This window comes from Tupaia chinensis, unplaced genomic scaffold, assembly GCF_000334495.1.
Source record: "Tupaia chinensis unplaced genomic scaffold, TupChi_1.0 Scaffold000037_21, whole genome shotgun sequence".
Lineage (NCBI taxonomy): Eukaryota > Metazoa > Chordata > Mammalia > Scandentia > Tupaiidae > Tupaia > Tupaia belangeri.
The window spans coordinates 550,961-569,248 of NW_006159480.1; the positions used below are offsets into that span (position 1 = coordinate 550,961).

General features: G+C 43.5%; 1 protein-coding gene across 1 annotated transcript; it reads right to left on the reverse strand.

The window, feature by feature from the left end:
• Window positions 1–4,381: 4,381 nt before the first annotated feature.
• CHRM5 (cholinergic receptor muscarinic 5) lies at window positions 4,382–7,350 on the reverse strand. Its single transcript, XM_027772293.1, has one exon. It carries the CDS (start codon window positions 7,331–7,333, stop codon window positions 5,642–5,644), a length of 1,692 nt encoding a protein of 563 aa, XP_027628094.1. The 5' UTR covers window positions 7,334–7,350; the 3' UTR covers window positions 4,382–5,641.
• Between the last annotated feature and the right edge of the window lie 10,938 nt (window positions 7,351–18,288).

Consider the following 18,288-nt stretch of genomic DNA (forward strand, 5'->3'; position numbering starts at 1 on the left):
AGGAATGCACAGTTCCGGAGAAGCTAGTTACCACATGGTGACAGTGGTTCTAGTCTCCAGCTCTGTCAGCCTGAAACACACCAGGTGGTTCCAGTCTCTGGCCCTGTCAGCTTGAAATATTCTAGGCACATGTGCGAGTACCCAAGATCCAATGGGTTGGAGGACTGGAAAAAGGGGATGGTAGTGTGACCAGACCTTGTACAAGGTATACCTCTCTCTCTTCCCTTTTCACTCTCATATGTGTGTGTGCATGAACTCTTATCTTGAATAAAGACAAGCAATTTTTTAAAAAAATAATTGATCTATGTTAACATCACTAACAATGGGACTAAATGAATAAATAAGGGCTGGCTCTGTAGTGCAGTGATTAGGTGCGGCTCAAATGAAACTGGGATTTGAGCCATGGTCCTGTGGGCTTCACACTGGCCCATGTGTATGTATTCAGGACCCTGACAGGATGGAGAATTGGAAGAGAAAAGGATTGCTGTGTGACCAGGCACTGTTTGGGGATGCTTTCTCTCTCCATCTCTCTTTCTTGTGCATGTGCATGCACCCTTGCCATAAACAAAACAAAAAAACAAAAACAAAAACCTTTTTAGAAAACAGGGAGCCAGGGGGCAGCAGATAGCATGGTGGTTAAGGTGCTGGACTTCCACTTGACCAGCTACGGTTCAAGTTCCAGACATAGCAGCTTGAAAATCATGCTAGGTACATGTTTGGACATGCATGCCCAAAATCCTAGGAGAAGAATGGAGGGGAAGACATCGTGGCATGGCCATCCCCCTGGGGGGGGGTGATTCCTCACTTTCCCTTTCTCTGTTTCTGTCTCTCTCCAGTGAGCTCATGTGCCCTATGGCAAAAACCTAAAACATAAAGGTGGAGGGGGAGACTTCATGTGCTTCCTGATGTGAAGCACTGAGGCCACAATATCCTGTTTGTGATATTCTTGACCAGAAAAAAACAAGCAAACGAAGTGAATCTAACTAAGAAATATCAGACAGTCCCAAAGTGACAGAAATTATGAAAAAAAAATAGATATAGGTACTATTAAAAACTGAACATGTCATGAAAGATAAAAAATGCTGAAGACCTCTTTCAGACTAAAAGAGTCTAAGCATGACATGACAAGAAAAATGCAATGTGTGATCCTGTGTAAGATGCTGAACTGGAAAATCCAATTATTAATATCATTCGGACAACTGGTAAAACTTGAGTATGGACTGTAGATTACATAGTGATACTGAAGCAGTTTCAAATTCCCTGATGTTTATATTTGTATTGTGGTTTTGTAAAATAGTTTTGTTCTTAAGACATACATGCTCGGGCTGGCAGTGGTGCTGCTGTAAAATGTGGCCCTCTGCAAGGCAGACCCTCATGGGAAGGTTGCCAGTTCATGTCTTGACTACCTCCTAGAGCATTCCAGGCATGTGTGTTCCTGGAGTTGGCTGAGGCTACCAGGGGATTGTGGCATTAGGAGCCTGTTGGCGGTGCTCTATGTCTCTCTCTCTCTTTCTCTATCTCATCTTCTGTCTCTATCTCACTCATGGAAGAAGTAAGTAAATAAAATTAAAAAGAAATGATTGTGGGGAAAACATGTGTGCACAAATATGGCAAAAAAAACCTTTTTAAAATAATTTTAAAATTTTATTTTATTTTATTTATTCATTTATTTATTTTGTAATTTGACCAGAGACACACAGAGAGAGAGACAGAGACAGAGAGGGAAAGTGAGAAAGCAAACCACCAGGTCCAGGATTTGAACTGTGGTTGGCCATGTGAGAGTGTCCAGTGCCTTAACCACCATGCCATCTGTTAATCCCAAATATGGCAAAATATTAATGTGTGAAGTGTCTTAGTGCAGGATATAGAAGTTCTTTTTACTATTCTTGCAGCTTTTCTGTAAATTTGAAGTTATTTCAAAAAACAAATTTTTTTTCTTAATTTGCTTCTGGCTCATTTCCTAACACTTAAACTTATCTTTCTTGTCCTTCCCACTCTCAATCTGGGGTCCGTATTGGGCAAGGGTTTACATAATCTTAGATTTTATTGATGAATGATGCAGGGGAAGTGGAAGTTGGAATTATTTAACAATGGGAATGAAACAATTGGGAGCCAACACTTTAGACAGTTGACGAGGAAATGCTGCTGTTCTGTTTGGGACAGTCTTTCCCTGATGAAGGACTGTAGTTTGAGGCCTGTCTCGCCTCCCTCTTCCTAGAAGGAAAGGTAGGCATTTTAGTCACAGACCTGTTGTCATCATTATTTGATTTTAATTCAGTCATCAGTAACTGAGAAGAAAGGGAAAAATCACAAAAGGTAGAAATAGGGATGTGCATCCGTATTGTGCACCAACTTCTTCCTTCAAAGGTCTAGCCTCGCCAAGGCGTGTGAACTCCTAATACAGATGACGTTAACAAGCTTGTCTGGGACCATTATTGCGTTAAATTATTTGCACTGGACCAGTGTGTGGTTGAATTTTAATATACAGAATAATGCTAGTACAATACAGAAAAGCAGCCCAATCCCATGTTGTTTGCTGTAATTCCAGTATTTATAGTAGACAGGTTTAGAAACAGATTTTACAATCACAAAGAGTGGAAATCAGTATCATTCTCAACAGATATTCACCAGAATAAAGAAGAGACCAGGAACACTGACAAAAATGCTTTAGCCAAAAATTGTACAGACAATAAAGGTTCCCTGACAAGCCGTCAAATTCACAGTCAAGGAGAAACCAATCCCATTAGCCACACAACAGCATCCAATAGGTTATTAGTCAAAGCTGTACAGAGTTGGCCTGTGACAGAGCTTGGAAGACTGGGGGCATTGAAGGCCTAGGATCTGCAGTCAGCCCATGACACCCCACACGCACCCCAGATCCCTGTAGTTTGCAATTGGATCTGTTCATTTTGAGGACCCAGCTGAAGACTCACTTCTATAGTCGTCTAGTTTGTCCTAGCAGTTTGGGGTATTTTTTGTCTATGTCAAAAAATATAAGCAGTCTGCAAAACTGGCTGCTTTCCAGAGGCAATGAGAAAGAAGGAAGCTCAGGCCTCTTGATTTTGCAAAAAATTAACAAATAAGGCTAAGTCCTAAACAGCTGTGGAGTGTGCACTGTACCCCCAGCAACCTGTCTCTCCAGGTTCTGTGTTCTTTTGATTATGAGTTAAGAGTATTTCTCTTAAAGTGCTATTCCCTTGGAGGGATTTTCATCTTTGTCAGGAACCAAGCCTTAAAAGAATCAACTGTGTATCTGGAGCTGGTGGAGCAGGTTTGTTCATGAAGTCACACCTTGTTAGCATCACGTAGGCCCGAGAGCCTCTGGCCTGGAGAAGTGAGCCAATTAATTTTTTCTACAAATTCTCGGCAGGTGTCAACCTGCCCTTCACAAAGACTCAGCAGCTACATTGCTCCTGAGATGTTTCATCTCAACCTCGAATTCCTATAGGGTTGGAGAAGAGAACTGGGTGGCCCAGCTTTATCCTGACTAGAATTTGCTACCCTGAAGCCTCCTTGGGACTTCACGTAACAAGTTGCTTAAGCTCTTTCGTGGTAGGGAGACACTGCCCATGCTCAGATGCATACCTAATTCCCAGGCCAAGTAAACCAGCTATTTCTCTGTACATTTAGTAAACGAGCTTAAAAATAAAAACTGGCCTTCATTCAGAGAAATGAAGTCTGGAACTTTTCAAACACTGAAGCAGATGTAATCAGCTAGTTAAATAAGAGCTTCTGTCTGACAAGAGTGTTCCATCTTCAAAATCCTCCTTGTGAACCACACTTGGTTCCTCTGTGGACCTTTTATTAGTTCCATGTATGCCTTCTTTTTTAGTTTTAGTGTCTTGCACATTGGTTTATTTCCAGAATTATCAGAGAAGGAGCATAGATTCAGTTTGTTTATACATATTTAGAATTTTCAGTTAAACATGGTTTTTAATAATCCTGATTTTTTTCATAATTTTTAATTTATTTATTATTATTATTATTATTATTTATTTTTTGGAGAGGTTTTTGCTATAGGGCATGTGCGTTCACCAGACAGAGAGAATTTAAGCCACCGGGTCCAGGACTCGAACAGCGGTCAACTACGTTGGAGTCCAGCGACATAGCCATTACACTAACTGCTGGTCCCAATCCTGATGTTTTAATGTGTTGATAGTTATTTTATTTTTGTATTGCTATGATCTACATCTTTTTTTTTTAATGAGAAAGGGAATTAAAAAAATAATTATTTAATTTTTATTTATTCATTCATTTATTTTAATTTGACCAGAGAGAGACACAGAGCAAGTGAGAGAAAGTGAGAAAGCAAGCCACCAGGTCTGGGACTCAAACCATAGTCAGCCCTGTGGGAGTGTCCAGCGCCTTAACCACCACGCCACCTGCTGGTCCCTACATCTTGTTTTTAAAGATGAAGCTTTCAGGTCATAGCCAGCTTCACTGGGTCCTCAACTGTGCTGTTTTGGGTTTCCTTATCTTTGACAGAATTTTCAGAGGAACAAATGTCATTTTGGGGCCCCAATTTGAAATACCTGTAAAAAAAGGAATCTTTCTTCCCATTTCCCCCAAATAGCCCTTTTGCCTGGAGGCTGTGTAGTGACCTGCTTGTGACTGCTTGTATAAACTGGGAGTCTTGACGAGGGAAATGGATGCTGCGAAAGGGATCTAAGAGACGTTTTCAAGCAAATTTGTTTTCCACATTTTGCCTCTAGCTTGTGCAGTGAAGAGATTAGAAAGCAAGACCCATGAAAATAATGTAAGAGAAGCTGTGATGAAATAGTCTGGAGAAGCTCTTTACCCAGTGAAGTGCTGTTCACAGCTAGTCCTAAGAACACAATACAGAAATGATCCAAATGGGCACAAAAATAGGATACTCAGTATTTGTTTAGATAAAAGGGAAAAGACTCCCAACTATGGAGTGTTGGTCATCTTTAGTAGTCAAGTAGAAGCCCATCTAAAGGACTGGGTGTGGCTGGTGGCAGTGTCCTTACAGACCCAGGACACTGCGGGGAAGGATGGTTGCAGGGATCAGCATGGCTTCAGTACATACCAGGAAATGACGTTGGTTAGGAAAGGGACAAGCAAGTGCTTACTCAGCTGTCAAGACAGGAAAACAGACCACAGTACAGACCACATAGCTGCGTACTAAATACTGATGAACGTATGAAGAAATATATTCTTAGAAGCCAGTTGAATACCACTCTTGTTAAGAGGTGACACTGACTTACATTCTCCTGGTTCTCACTGGTACAAGACAACTTCAGAGACACATACAGATTGCACAAAACTCTAAGATGGGTTTCTGCAGGAGAAGGTTTCCACCTGCCCCCTGCTCTTCCCCGCAGAAGGTTAGACAGAGTTCCCTGTCATTGTTCCACGTGACTGTGTACTTCCTCTGTGCATCCAGCTCTTTACTTCATTGGCTGACTCCAGGGGCATCAGGTGACCTTGGTCCTAGATAAGAATCATTTACTATGGCAGCAACTGCTGCAGGTGAGATGCCTTCTTTTTGGTAACATGGAGCCTTGACAGAAGTCCTCAGGGACTCAAGATGACAGATCTTTTTTTTTAAAAAAAGGAAACCAGAATCAGCTTGCCTGTCCTCAGAGAAAGTAGGCTCTGGTCATTATTCTTTAGCTTTTCAGGGTAGCTTGCTGTTCCCCTGCCAGTACAACTTCTCTTCTGCTTTTTTCTTTTTCCATCGGCAGAGAAGCAGCATCTTGAAGGTCTTCCTGAAGGTTCTGTTGCAGAGGGCATAGCAGATGGGGTTGACAGTGCTGTTGACGTAGCACAACCAATATCCCAGATGCCACAGGGTGACGGGGACACACTTGTCACAAAAGGTGGAAACCAGGACCATGATGTTGTACGGGGTCCATGTGATGATGAAGGCCAGGAGGATAGCACTCAGGGTCTGGGCTGCTTTCCTCTCTTTGACTAGGACCATTCTCTTCCGTTTGGTCATTTGATGACTGAGGTTGGGATCAAGGCCTTTTGTTGAAGGGTCCTTGGACACTGGGAAAGAGCAGGGCATGATTTTCACTTTGTGACAGCCGTTGTTGGTCTCCTGGGTCCCATCAGCTTTTACCACCAATCGGAACTTATAGGCCATGCACTTCTGACTCTTGGGTCTGTGAGCAGCAGCTGGAGACAAGAAGTACCTTGCAGTGTCATAGTCACTTTTTTCAGTTTGAGCTTTCACAAGAGTTTCCTTGGTCTCTTCTGTTCTGAATTCTTCCCCTGGGCTTTTCTTGTCTTCGCTTTTGTAGACCACTTGGAAGACAGGGTCTGCAGTGGGCTTGTCTTCATCCTCTGAGGAGGGGTAGCTGCTACAGGTGGTGAGCTGCTCGGCTTTGGCCCAGTCAGTGCTGGGACCACTGGCTTGGGATGGCTTCCCAGTGGTGGAAGTGCTCCTGCGGGAGGATGACCAGGAAGCTTGGTCCCTTTCTCTCTGGGCTAGGGTGGGTCGAGGGCAGCTAAAGCAGGATCTGAGAAAAGCCCTGTGAGTTGACTTTCTCTTCTCAGCTTCAGCCACAGAGTCAGAGCCCTGGAGGTCAGCCAGGTCCTTGGTTCGCTTCTCTGTCTCCCGGTAGATTCGGCAATAGAGGATTGTCATGACAGAAACAGGGATGTAGAAGGCAGCAATGGCAGTGCCAAAAGTGATGGTAGGCTCAGAGAGGAACTGGATCTGGCACTCATCTGGTGGTACCGTCCGCTTGCCAACCAAGTACTGCCAGCAGAGGATTGCTGGGGCCCAGAGGATAAAGGAGATCAGCCAGGCCAAGCCAATCATGACACCAGCCCTCTTTGGGGTACGCTTGGCCCGATATGTCAGGGGTCTTGTGATGGAAAAGTAACGGTCAAAACTGATGACCAGGAGATTCATGACGGAAGCATTGCTGGTCACGTAGTCCAGGGCTAGCCAGAGGTCACAAGCCAGACTCCCGAGAGCCCAGCGTCCCATGAGGATGTAGGTGGTGTAGAGGTTCATGGAGAAGATCCCAATGATGAGATCTGCACAGGCTAAGCTGAGCAGGTAGTAGTTATTAACTGTCTTGAGCTGACTGTTGACTTTGAAGGAGATCATGACCAGGACGTTGCCCACAATGGTGATCAGGCTCACCACAGCGGTCACAGCTGCGATGGTGATGACTTCCCACAACCGATGACGTTCCAAAGGCTGGTGATTTACAGGGGTGCCGTTGACCGTGGTTGCATTGTGGTAAGGTTCCCCTTCCATTCTGGTGCAAGAATTTACACTGCGATGAAGTCTGGACTGCTCACTTTTCTGTCTTACCTCTTCTTGGCCAGCATCTGGAAGAGAGGGAAACATATTATTCCACTTACTAACACGACTTTCTTTTCCACCCATTGTTTATCATTTCTAAGGGAATAGTAAATGTGGCCAGATCAAGATGCTGAAATCTTGGGACCAGCAGTTAGCATAATGGCTATGTCGCTGGACTCCCATGTAGTCAACTGCGGTTCGAGTCCCAGACCCGATGGTTTAAACTCACGCTGGGCACGTGTGCGTGCGTGCCCAAGATCCCGAGAGGAGAATGGAGGAGAAGGGATTGCAGTGTGGCCATCCCCCCGGGTGGTGATTTCTCACTTTCTGTCTCTCTGCCTCTCTCTGTCTGGAGAGCGCACGCGCCCTATAGCAAAAACCTCTAAAAAAAAAAAAAACAAGATGCTGAAATCTCTTAAGTTTTGATAACATTTTCATAAGGGCATCATCCTTTTGCTGTTAGTGCCCGCGAGCCCTTTTTGTGGGTGAAGCTGCTGCCCTCTTGTGGCAATTTTCTATAAAGGGCTGGGAAGATGAGCGAGAAGGAAAGGAAAAAGAACTGGATTGTCTGAGAGCAGTATAGAGGAGAAGGCCGGGATGGTAAATTACTCTAGGTTGCATTTTTAAGCTCCCGCAGATAAGTACCTAGACTGTCCTTCACTAGGAAAAGAGGCAAGTTATATTGATTTGATAGTTCTAGTCTCAATTATTAAACCTTGTCGAGTTGCTGCTGTGAGCCAAGACAACACTTCTCCCTGCCCATGCACACACTCCAAGTGCATATCTAGTTTAAATGGGGTTGAAATCTGCCTCAGACATTTGCAGTGTCATACAACTGTTTTATCTATTTTTTTTTTTTTTTGTGGAGAGAATTTTGCTATAGGGCACGTGCACTTGCCAGACAGAGAGAGACAGAGAGACAGAAAACGAGAAATCACCCCCCCCCCCAGGGGGATGGCCACGCTGCAATCCCTTCTCCTCCATTCTCCCCTTGGGATTCTGGGCACGCACGCACACGCACCCGGCGTGAGTTTAAGCCACCGGGTCCAGGACTCGAACCACGGTCGACCACGTGGGAGTCCAGCGACATAGCCATTACGCTAACTGCTGGTCCCACAACTGTTTTATCTATTTTTGATTACAAAGTAATCTGCAGTCTGTAAAAGTTCAACCAATGTCAAAACTGAAAACGTAGAAAGCAAATCTGCTCTAATTCCGTCTTGGCAGAGGCAACCAGTGCTAATGATGTAGTGTGTAGGTAGATGCTGATACTAGTCAATATTTAAATATGATCATTTTGAAGTGTATGTATTTTTCATGTTCACATTTTGGATTTTGACTGTCACATCACTCACGGGCAGTTTCCATGTCAGTACATCTGGAGCTATCTCGTCTCATTGAAATGACGGTACAGCACATGATTCCACCTGATGGATGTCTACGTTCAACCGAACTCCTGAAAATTCCAACTTTTAAAACTAAAGGAAAACTTTCCTTTTGTAGATGAAAAATCTAGGTACATGGTAAGGATTTCAATAGGTATAGAAAAGGTATATGGTAGGAGATAAGTCTCCTTCCTACCTCTGACCGCCAAGCTTGCAAGCTTCCTTGTGTTTTGTTTGTTTGTTTGTTTGTTTTTCGGTTTTTGCTATGGAGCGTGTGCACTTGCTGGAGAGAAACAGGCTGTGACAGACAAATTCTGTATGTCTCCTCTTATCTGCGCTCTGTGGTGAAAACTGAAGGACTCAACAGCATAGAAGTAGAGAAAGTAGGGGCCAGCAGGTGGCATTGTGGTTAAAGTTGTTGTATTCCTACATGACCGATTGTGTTTCGAGTCCTGGACCTGGTGGCTTGCTTTCTCACTTTCTCTTTCTCTCTCTCTGGTCAAATTAAAAATAGTAATAATAACAAACAAATGGAATTAAATAATAAATACATTTAAAAAAAGAAGTAGAGAAAGTAATGGTACCTACCAAAAGCTCATGGGGAGTTAAGGGGGGGGGAAGTTAAGAAGAAAATGATTAAAACAATACAAATATGCATAGAAGGGTGTACTACAGCAGAGTAAAATATGTAATTAACAATTCAATATACACTTCCAAAAGAAAAGCCTAGTAGGGGACCAGCCGGTGGTGTGGTGGAGGCAGGTGGATCCCACATGGCTGGCTGACTCTGCAGTTTGAGTTCTAGACCCAGAGACCTGAAAAACACACCGTGTGTGTGTGCGTGTGTGTGTGTGTGTGTGTATGCCTAAAATGCAAGAAGAGAATGGAGGAGAAGTGATTGTAGCATGGCCATCCCCTTGCAGAGGGTGCTTTCTCACTTTTGCTCTCCCTCGCTCCCCCTCTGTGTCTCTCTCATGCTTGTGCACATATCCTATAGCAAATTAAAAAAAAAAAAAAAACCACCAATAGAAATATCAAATGTGCACAAAATTACATAATGTCGAATAAGGTGAATGTACCTGTATTCTTGATGTGATTATTACATACTTCATACATGTTTGAAAAGCCATACTGTACACTATAAAGATATATAATGATTATAACTGTACTAGAAATCACAAAATAAATAAATAACAAAGAAAATGGGGATAATAAGAGTCTTTACTATATAGGACTGTTTTAAGGATTAAATGAGATAAGTCCAATTTGTTTAGCCAGTGCCTGACACAGAGGAATGCTCATTATGAAGTTGCAATCTGGTGAAAAGGGCATCAAAATGACTGTTTCTAGTGAAAGAATGGGCCTGAGGTGTGATCTGTTAAGGGGCAACATAGAATGAAATGTTGAGGCAATGCTTTCATAACCTTAAATTGGCTCTTAGATGGTAATGGCACTTTTCCCTTGTGCTTTTAAAAATTTTTTAAAGAGATTTTTGTTATAGGGTGCATAGCTCACCAGAGAGATAGAGACAGAGACAGAAAGCAAGAAACCACCCCCTAGGGGGGATGGCCACACTGCTATCCCTTCTCCTCCATTCTTCCCTTGGGATTTTGGGCACACATGCACATGTGCCTGGTGTGAGCTTTAAGCCTCTGAGTCTGGGACTTAAACCACAGTCAACTATGTGGGAGTCCAGCAATGTAACCATTACGCCATCTGATGGCCCCTTCCCTTTAGTTTTTATACTTGATGCTTTTCCTCAAGGAGCACAACAAACTGTTCCCAATCATTCGAACAGAGCAACCTTGGAACCATTAAGCAACCTTGCTTAACCATTAAGCCATCTGCTTAATGGTTACATCACTGGACCCACACGTAGTCAACCGTGGTTCGAGTCCTGGACCCAGCAGCTTAAACCTCATGCCAGGCACATGTGTGTGCATACCCAAGATCCTGAAAGGAGAAAGGAGGAGAAGGGATGCAGCATAGCCATCCCCCCAGGAGGTGATTTCTCGCTTTCTATCTTTCTCTCGCTCTCTGTGTGTCTTTGGTGAGCACATGTGTCCTATAGCCAAACTCTCTCTCTGTCTCAAAAAAATAGGGCAGAGCTACTTTGAGGAGAGAGGAGGCTAACACAGTCTACCATCTTCCTTAATATCTGGACTATTTCAAAAAACATAATTGAAAGAAATGATTCTATGGTCAAGTAAGTTGAGAAAATGCCACATATCATATTGAGCTTTCAGAGAGTCACAAGACCCATTATTAGCCCAGTAAAAGCTGAGAAGTAGCACAGTGAAAACACTATTTAATTTGGTTTAACCCAGAAGTGCTTTAGCTTATCTGACCTTTGTAAGAGGAACATCTGTTAATATCCTGTGGAATCTGTGAATCACAGTTGGAAAATGCAGTTTAGTAAAAAAAACATACTGGACTAGGAGTACAGAGATCTGAGTTATCATTTCAGCTAAAATCATGTGAATTGGGACAAGTTCCATATTCTTTCTGGGTCTCAGTATTCCCATATAAAGGTAAGAGATTCAAATTCATGATATAAATCCTTTAAAATGCTTTCAGGCTGGGGCCAGCAGGTAGTATGGTGGTGAGGGTGCTGGATTCTCACATAGCCAGCTGTAATCCTGGACCTGGTGACTTGCTTTCTCACTTTCCCTTTCTTTCTGTCTTCCTCTGGTCAAATTAAAAAATAATAACAAATGGAATTAAATACATACATAATTCTCTTTAAAAATAATAACTAAAATAAATATAAATAATCCTTAAAAAATGCTTTCAGGCCTTTCAGAACTTCATTCTGAGTTCACAGAAAAACATTAGACATTATATTAATTTTATTCATTAGACATTATATTAATTTTATTAGACATTATATTAATTTTATTCTTTTCTTTTAATAGGACAGGGTTTCTTTCTGTGTTGTGAGACTCCTGCTTCAGCCTGCCGAGTAGCTGGGACCACAGGTGCACACAGCCGTACTTGGCTCTTATGGACGGGTTCTCATTGTACTGTCATCCTCTTGCTTCTGCTTCTCAATGGGACTGGTACTATAGCTGTATACTACCACAGCAAGCTCTTTTTTTTTTTTTTAAGAATTATTTATTTGGGACCAGCAGTTAGCGTAATGGCTATGTCACTGGACTCCCACGTAGTCGACCGCGGTTCGTGGTTCGTTTCCCAGACCTGGTGGCTTAAACTCACGCTGGGCACGTGTGCGTGCATGCCCAAGATCCCGAGAGGAGAATGGGGGAGAAGGGATTGCAGTGTGGCCATCCTCCCTGGGGGGGTGATTTCTCGCTTTCTATGTCTCTCTCTCTCTCTGTCCGGTGAGCGCACGTGCCCTATAGCAAAAACCTCTAAAAAAAAAAAAAGAATTATTTATTTGATTTTATTTATCGTTATTATTTATATTTAAATTTGTTACAGGGTACACTGCCCACCAGAGAGACAGACAGAGAGAACGTGAGAAAAAGCCATTAGGTCCATGATTCGAACTGTGGTTGGCCACGTGAGAGTTCAGCACCTTAATCACCACACCTGCTGGCACTCATCCAGCTTTTTTTCAGCTAGGTTCTCACTGCATTATCTGGGCCAGGCTCACGCCTTCAATCCTTCTGCCTAAACCTCTCCTAGTTGCTTGGATTACAGGCACACAACAGTCTGCCCAGTTTTTAGGTTGGACCAATAATTGAACCTAGGCCTCCCATGTGGTCCTAGCCTACAGAACACAATGTCTTAGTAGCCACACCATTGCAGCTTGGCTCATCAGAGTCATTATAAACCTCACCTTTGGTCTATTCTCAGGCAAAGAGCTGTTACTTAGCCACTCTAGGAATTAGTGTAGTGAAAGCAGCTCTCAGCCAATTTTGCATCCATGGTTTTCTCCTCTGTTAAACAGGTAGAACAATAGGTGCTCTACCTACCTTACAGAGTTGTTTTGAGCACCCCCAAGTGAGATAACAGAGGAAAACTACTGATTCCTATTCCAATGTCAGTTTTGAGGGTAGGTTACTTGCTATAAAATGAAGGGTTTGTATAAGTAAGTGGACCTCATCACAAGCTGTTCATTGGAAGCACCCAGGAGCTTTTGAGAAATGATAATGTCTGCACTGTACCCACTGACTATAATCTCTGAATCTATTCCATTGTGAAATTCCTTAGGTGATTCTCATATGCAGCCAGGGTAGATAACCAGAGTCCGCTTAGATCCTTGCTACTCAAAGTGCAGTCAGTAGACGGACAGTATTGGCGTCACTTGGGAGTGTGTAGCAAATGAAGAATCCCCAGGTCTAGCATCAGTGCTTCTCAAAATTTAGCATGCATGTGAATTACCTGGAGGAATGTGCGAAATTGCAGAAGGCAGAGTTTGCAATTCCATAGGAATCTCTGGAGTGCTCTTGATGCTGCCAAGCCGTGAACTGTACTTTAAGTTGGAAGGGTAAGGATAACTTTTGGACTTCCTAAAAAATGGTATCCAATTTAACAGCTTCCAAAAGTGCTGTTAAATTGGTGTCTTCCAGCCAAAATGTACAGTTGCATTTGGATTCCTATCTCCCTCAACCTTTCAAAGTCACTGGACTTTAAAAAATAATTTCTGTTTTTCCTTTACAGTTTTGCTTACCTCTATTCTTCCCATTTTTTTCTTGCCTCCTTTTTGGGGGGTGGGGTGGGGAGGGAGAATGATTTTTCCTGATTCCTGGGCTGCTGGGAGTGGACAGATCTTTTTACAGACAAAAATATCTGGGATGTAAGGTAGGTGCCATGAGTGAAAGATTGATTCCTTTTTTTGGATGACAACTGAGTGTGAAAACAGAGGGCCAGCCCCTGGCCTAGCAATTGTGGGAGACGATCTCATGGTTTGAATCCAGGACCCAGCAGCTTAAAAAGCACTCCAGGCATGTATGTGTGTGCCCCAAATCCCAACAGGATGGAAAGGTGGAAAAGGAGCTGCCATGTGACCACACCCCACTAGGGGCACTTTCTTTTCTTTTTTTTTTTTTTTTTTGAGAGATTTTTGCTATAGGGCGCGTGCGCTCGCCAGACAGACAGAGACAGAGAGACAGAAAGCAGGAAATCACCCCCCAGGGGGGATGGCCACGCTGCAATCGCTTCTCCATTCTCCTCTCGGGATCTTGGGCATGCAAGCACACGTGCCCGGCGTGAGTTTAAGCCACTGGGTCTGGGACTCAAACTGTGGTCGACTACGTGGGAGTCCAGCAACATAGCCATTACGCTAACTGCTGGTCCCACTAGGGGCGCTTTCTCCCTTTCTCTTTCTCTCTGTCTTTCTCTGGCAAGCGGATGCCCCCTCTGGCAAAAAAAAACTCCAAAAAACCCCCAAAAAACAAAAAACACACGCACACACACACACACACACACACACACACACACACAAACACTCAGAGTTTCAGGCATCATACTATTTCATAATAAACATCTTAAATCATTCAAAGTTTTTTGAGTAAAACATTGTATTTAGAGAGGTATAGGTCTTATTTTTGGGGATTGCAGAGGCAAACAAAATATTAGTGGTTATCTGGACGGTGGGAAGCCTGATCTCTTACTTGGTTGCTCATTGTTTACCCCACCACCAAGAGTATGTTTATTTCTAGCACACCAGCATTAGCAGAGAGCAGTAATCATCCAAGGGTTATTTTCTGCTACTGAATATAAGCCCACAAATCCAAGAATAATAAAAGCCTCTGTGTTCCCAGCCTTGGCAGATGGTTACTTCGTTCTTTGTCAATAGAGCAAAAACATTAAAAAACTCCCAAAGATAACACTGTACCAAATGAATTCCTTTCCTTGTTATGGGACCTTGACAACCTCTGAGGCTTTGCATAGGTGAGTTTAACCTTGCTTTTCTGAAATACCTTTACTCCAAGAAATTTTATGTCTGAAGTTGTTCTTGCTACTCATCATGGTTTCTATAGCAACAGCAGTGGAACACTCTAATGGCATCTACAAGCCAGGGGTATTGGGCCAGCGTCCTACCAGCTCACATTGTTATCATGAAGAGTACTGGGGAGCTACTCTTTCTCCTTTCTTTTCAAGGACAATCAAGAACAAGTTAGCTTAAAACACTTGCGGTTACATTGAGGTAGATATCAAGAAGAGCTTCTAATAAAGGAATGTGCGAGTAAAAGGGGTTCTGGACATGCCTTTTTTTAAAAAAGAATTATTTAATTTAATTAATTTATTTTAATTTGACCAGAGAAGGACAGAGCAAGCGAGACAGAGAGAGAGGTAAAGCGAGAAAGCAAGGGCCTAGGTCTGAGACTCGAACCGGGGTTGACATGTGGGAGTCCAGGGCCCTTAACCACCACACCACCTGCTGGCCCCCGGATATGCCTTTTTTAGCGACTATTTTAAAGTGTGACATAACTCACCTCTATTGATTGGTAGGGTAGAAATGCTGTCCAAAGATGTATGGTGATTAAAAAATGACCTTAAGGGAACCAGCAGTTAGCATAATGACTATGTCGCTGGACTCCCACATAGTTGACCGTGGTTCGCGTCCCGGACCTGGTGGCTTAAAACTCACACTGGGCGCGTGTGCGTGTGTGCCCACGATCCCGAGAGGAGAATGGAGGAGAAGGGATTGCGGCGTGACCATCCCCACTGGGAGGTGATTTCTTGCTTTCTGTCTCTATGTCTCTGTCTGTCTGGCGAGCGCAGGCGCCCTATAGCGAAAAATCTCTCTCTCAAAAAAAAAGACCTTAAGTATCTCTGAAGCAATGCTATCAAGAGCCTACAATAGAAATCGCTACAATTTCTATTGTAGAACATGCTCTGTGTTTGCCACTGTATTTGATGCCGAGGGGCATGTAATAGTCAATTGCCCCTGGGATGAAGGAGTTAGCTCTTACAGTTCTAAGAAAAAGAGGACATAGGAATACAGTTGGGGACCAGCAGGTGGCACAGAAGGTTAAAGTGACTGGATCTCACATGGCCAACTAAGCAGTTTGAGTCATGGACTCAGCAGCTTGAAAAACACACTGGGAGTGTGTGTGCACATGCCCAAAATCCTGGGAGGAGAATGGACGAGGGATTGAGGTGTAGCCATCTCTCCAGGGAGGTATTTCTCACTTCCCTCTCTCTGTCTGTGTCTCTCTGGTGAGTGCGTACCCTATAGCAAACAAACAAAATAATACAATCGAGGTCTTAGACCACATTTATGTGACAGAAGTGTATTACTGAGACAATTAAATGACTGTTATTTAAAAAAAAATTTTAGGATTATTTATTTAATTTTTATTTATGCATTCATTTATTTTAATTTGACTAGAGAGAGACACAGAGAGAGAGAGAAAGAGAGAGAGGGAAAGTGAGAAAGCAAGCCACCAGGTCCAGGACTCTAACCGTGGCCCGCCATGTGGGAGTGTCCAGCGCCTTAACCACTACACCACCTGCTGGTCCCCAAATGACTGTTATTTTAGGACAGGAAAAAAGTAAGATTGCTTTACTTGCGGGCATACACTGGAGCTGTTTAATGTGTGCACTTTATTTTTCAATTTATTTTATTTATTTTTCAGGTTTTTGTCATAGGACATGTGCATTTGCCAAAGAGAGGCCAAGAGAAAAGAGACAATGAGAAAGAGAGTGAGAAATCATCCCTTCAGGGTAGATGACCACACTGCAATCCTTTCTCCTCCATTCTCCTCCTGGGATTTTGGGCATGCACACACATGCACCTGGCATGAATTTCAAGCCGCTAGGTCTGGAACTCGGTAAGTAGTTAGCCATGTGGGAGTCTAGCACCTTAACCACTGTGCTACCTGCTGGATCCTATATATGTGTGTGTGTGTGTGTGAGATTTAAATATATATATGTATATATATATTCAAAATTTTAGAGAGACTTTTGCTATAGGGTGTGTGCACTTTAAATACCTACCCCTAGTCCCTGCCTTGGTTACCTGGATTCTCTTCTGTTGGGAGCAGTGTCATACCAGAAAACTTGGAAAATATTATCTGTATATGCCAGGATATGAATAATTCTATCAGCTACAAATCAATTTATGGTAAAATCTGGAAGTCCAGAAGCCCTTGATTATTAGTTTTCCCAAAACACTTCAGGGCAAGGATTATATATTCATCTCTAAATTCTCAAGGATAATATTGTTCTGGAAGCAATAAGAAAATGTGCCCAGGAAGAGTGATCATCTGTATCAAGTGAGGGTGATACATCAAGATCAGGACTGAGACCTGACCATTGGATTTAGTTACGTGGAGATCATCATGGACCCTGACGGTTTTGCTGAAGTTGCCGGTGTGAAAGCCTTGTGAAGTGGATGATGGGGTGAAGGGGGGCGGGCCCTGTCACACAGAGGGAAGGCACTGTGCAGCGGATCCCAAATGACTTCCCGCGACTTAAATTCTGGCATGGTTGGCTTCACACAGGACCCTGAAAGGGTGACTAGCCAGAGGAAAAAGTTCTGTGGCAGGAGGAGGCCCCATTGGGGGAGCGATCTCTCTTTCTCAGGTGTGCTAACTCTTTTGGGGAGTTTAGCTATAACAAGGAATAGAGAAATGGAGTAGACACTAGACTGGGATAAGACTGAGGGATTTTTTTTTTCTTTAAATAACAAAGGCAAAAGGTAGGCCACATACCACAGTAGTTAACTGCTATGCGTTGGAAACTGAATACCACGTGATCACAGTCTAAATCTTGGCCTCTGCATTTTGAAAAACACTCGTCATGTGTGCATGCATTCCCCAAATCCTGACAAGCAGGAGACACGGAGGATAAAGGGTTGTGGCCGACCACACTCCACGGGGGAGTGCACACACCCTCTGGCAATGAAAGGAAAGTAGACATATAGCATGCTTCCATGCTAACACGAATGAAAATTAGACAATAAAAACAGTGTAGCAGCCACTGAGACAGCAGCTGGAGAAATGTCCTCAAGTTGGTGAGCAGGGATAGGAACTAGTGCCGTAATGCAGGTGTTGGCCTCAAACAGGAGCAGACCCCACCACACTGGGGCACATGAGTGCAGATACTGACAGACTGGGAGTTGTAAGAATGGCAGCAGTGCAAATGGTTTTCTGATTGCTCCTATTTCTCCATGAGATAGAAAGCAAGGTCAGCAGCTGAGAGTGAGGGTGGGAGGTCATGTGTTCTGCGTTTTAATTGGCTCTGTTCATTGGTGGGAGTTTTCTAACTAAGATCCTAGACTCTAAAGCCAGGGCCCCATTAGGACCCCAGGCTGTTCACCAGTACATAGGCTGTGGATTCTGGGCTGAAAGACAAGCTCATGCTAAAGTCCCTCTGCCTGTTGCCTGTAAGCACCCTCAATAGTGGATGCAGCTGTTCAAACACACAAAGGAAATGAAAAGAAATATTTTTGAGTGTCTTCCCATTTGCATTGTTCATAATCTTGGGACCAGCAGTTAGCATAATGTCTATGTCGCTGAACTCCCATGTAGTCGACCGCAGTTCCAGTCCCGGACCCGGTGGCTTAAACTCATGCCAGGTGCATGTGCACGCGTGCCCAAGATCCTGAGAGGAGAATGGAGGGATTGCGGCGTGGCCATCCCCCCTGGGGGTGATTTCTCTCTTTCTGTCTCTCTGTCTCTTTCTGGTGAGCGCACGCAC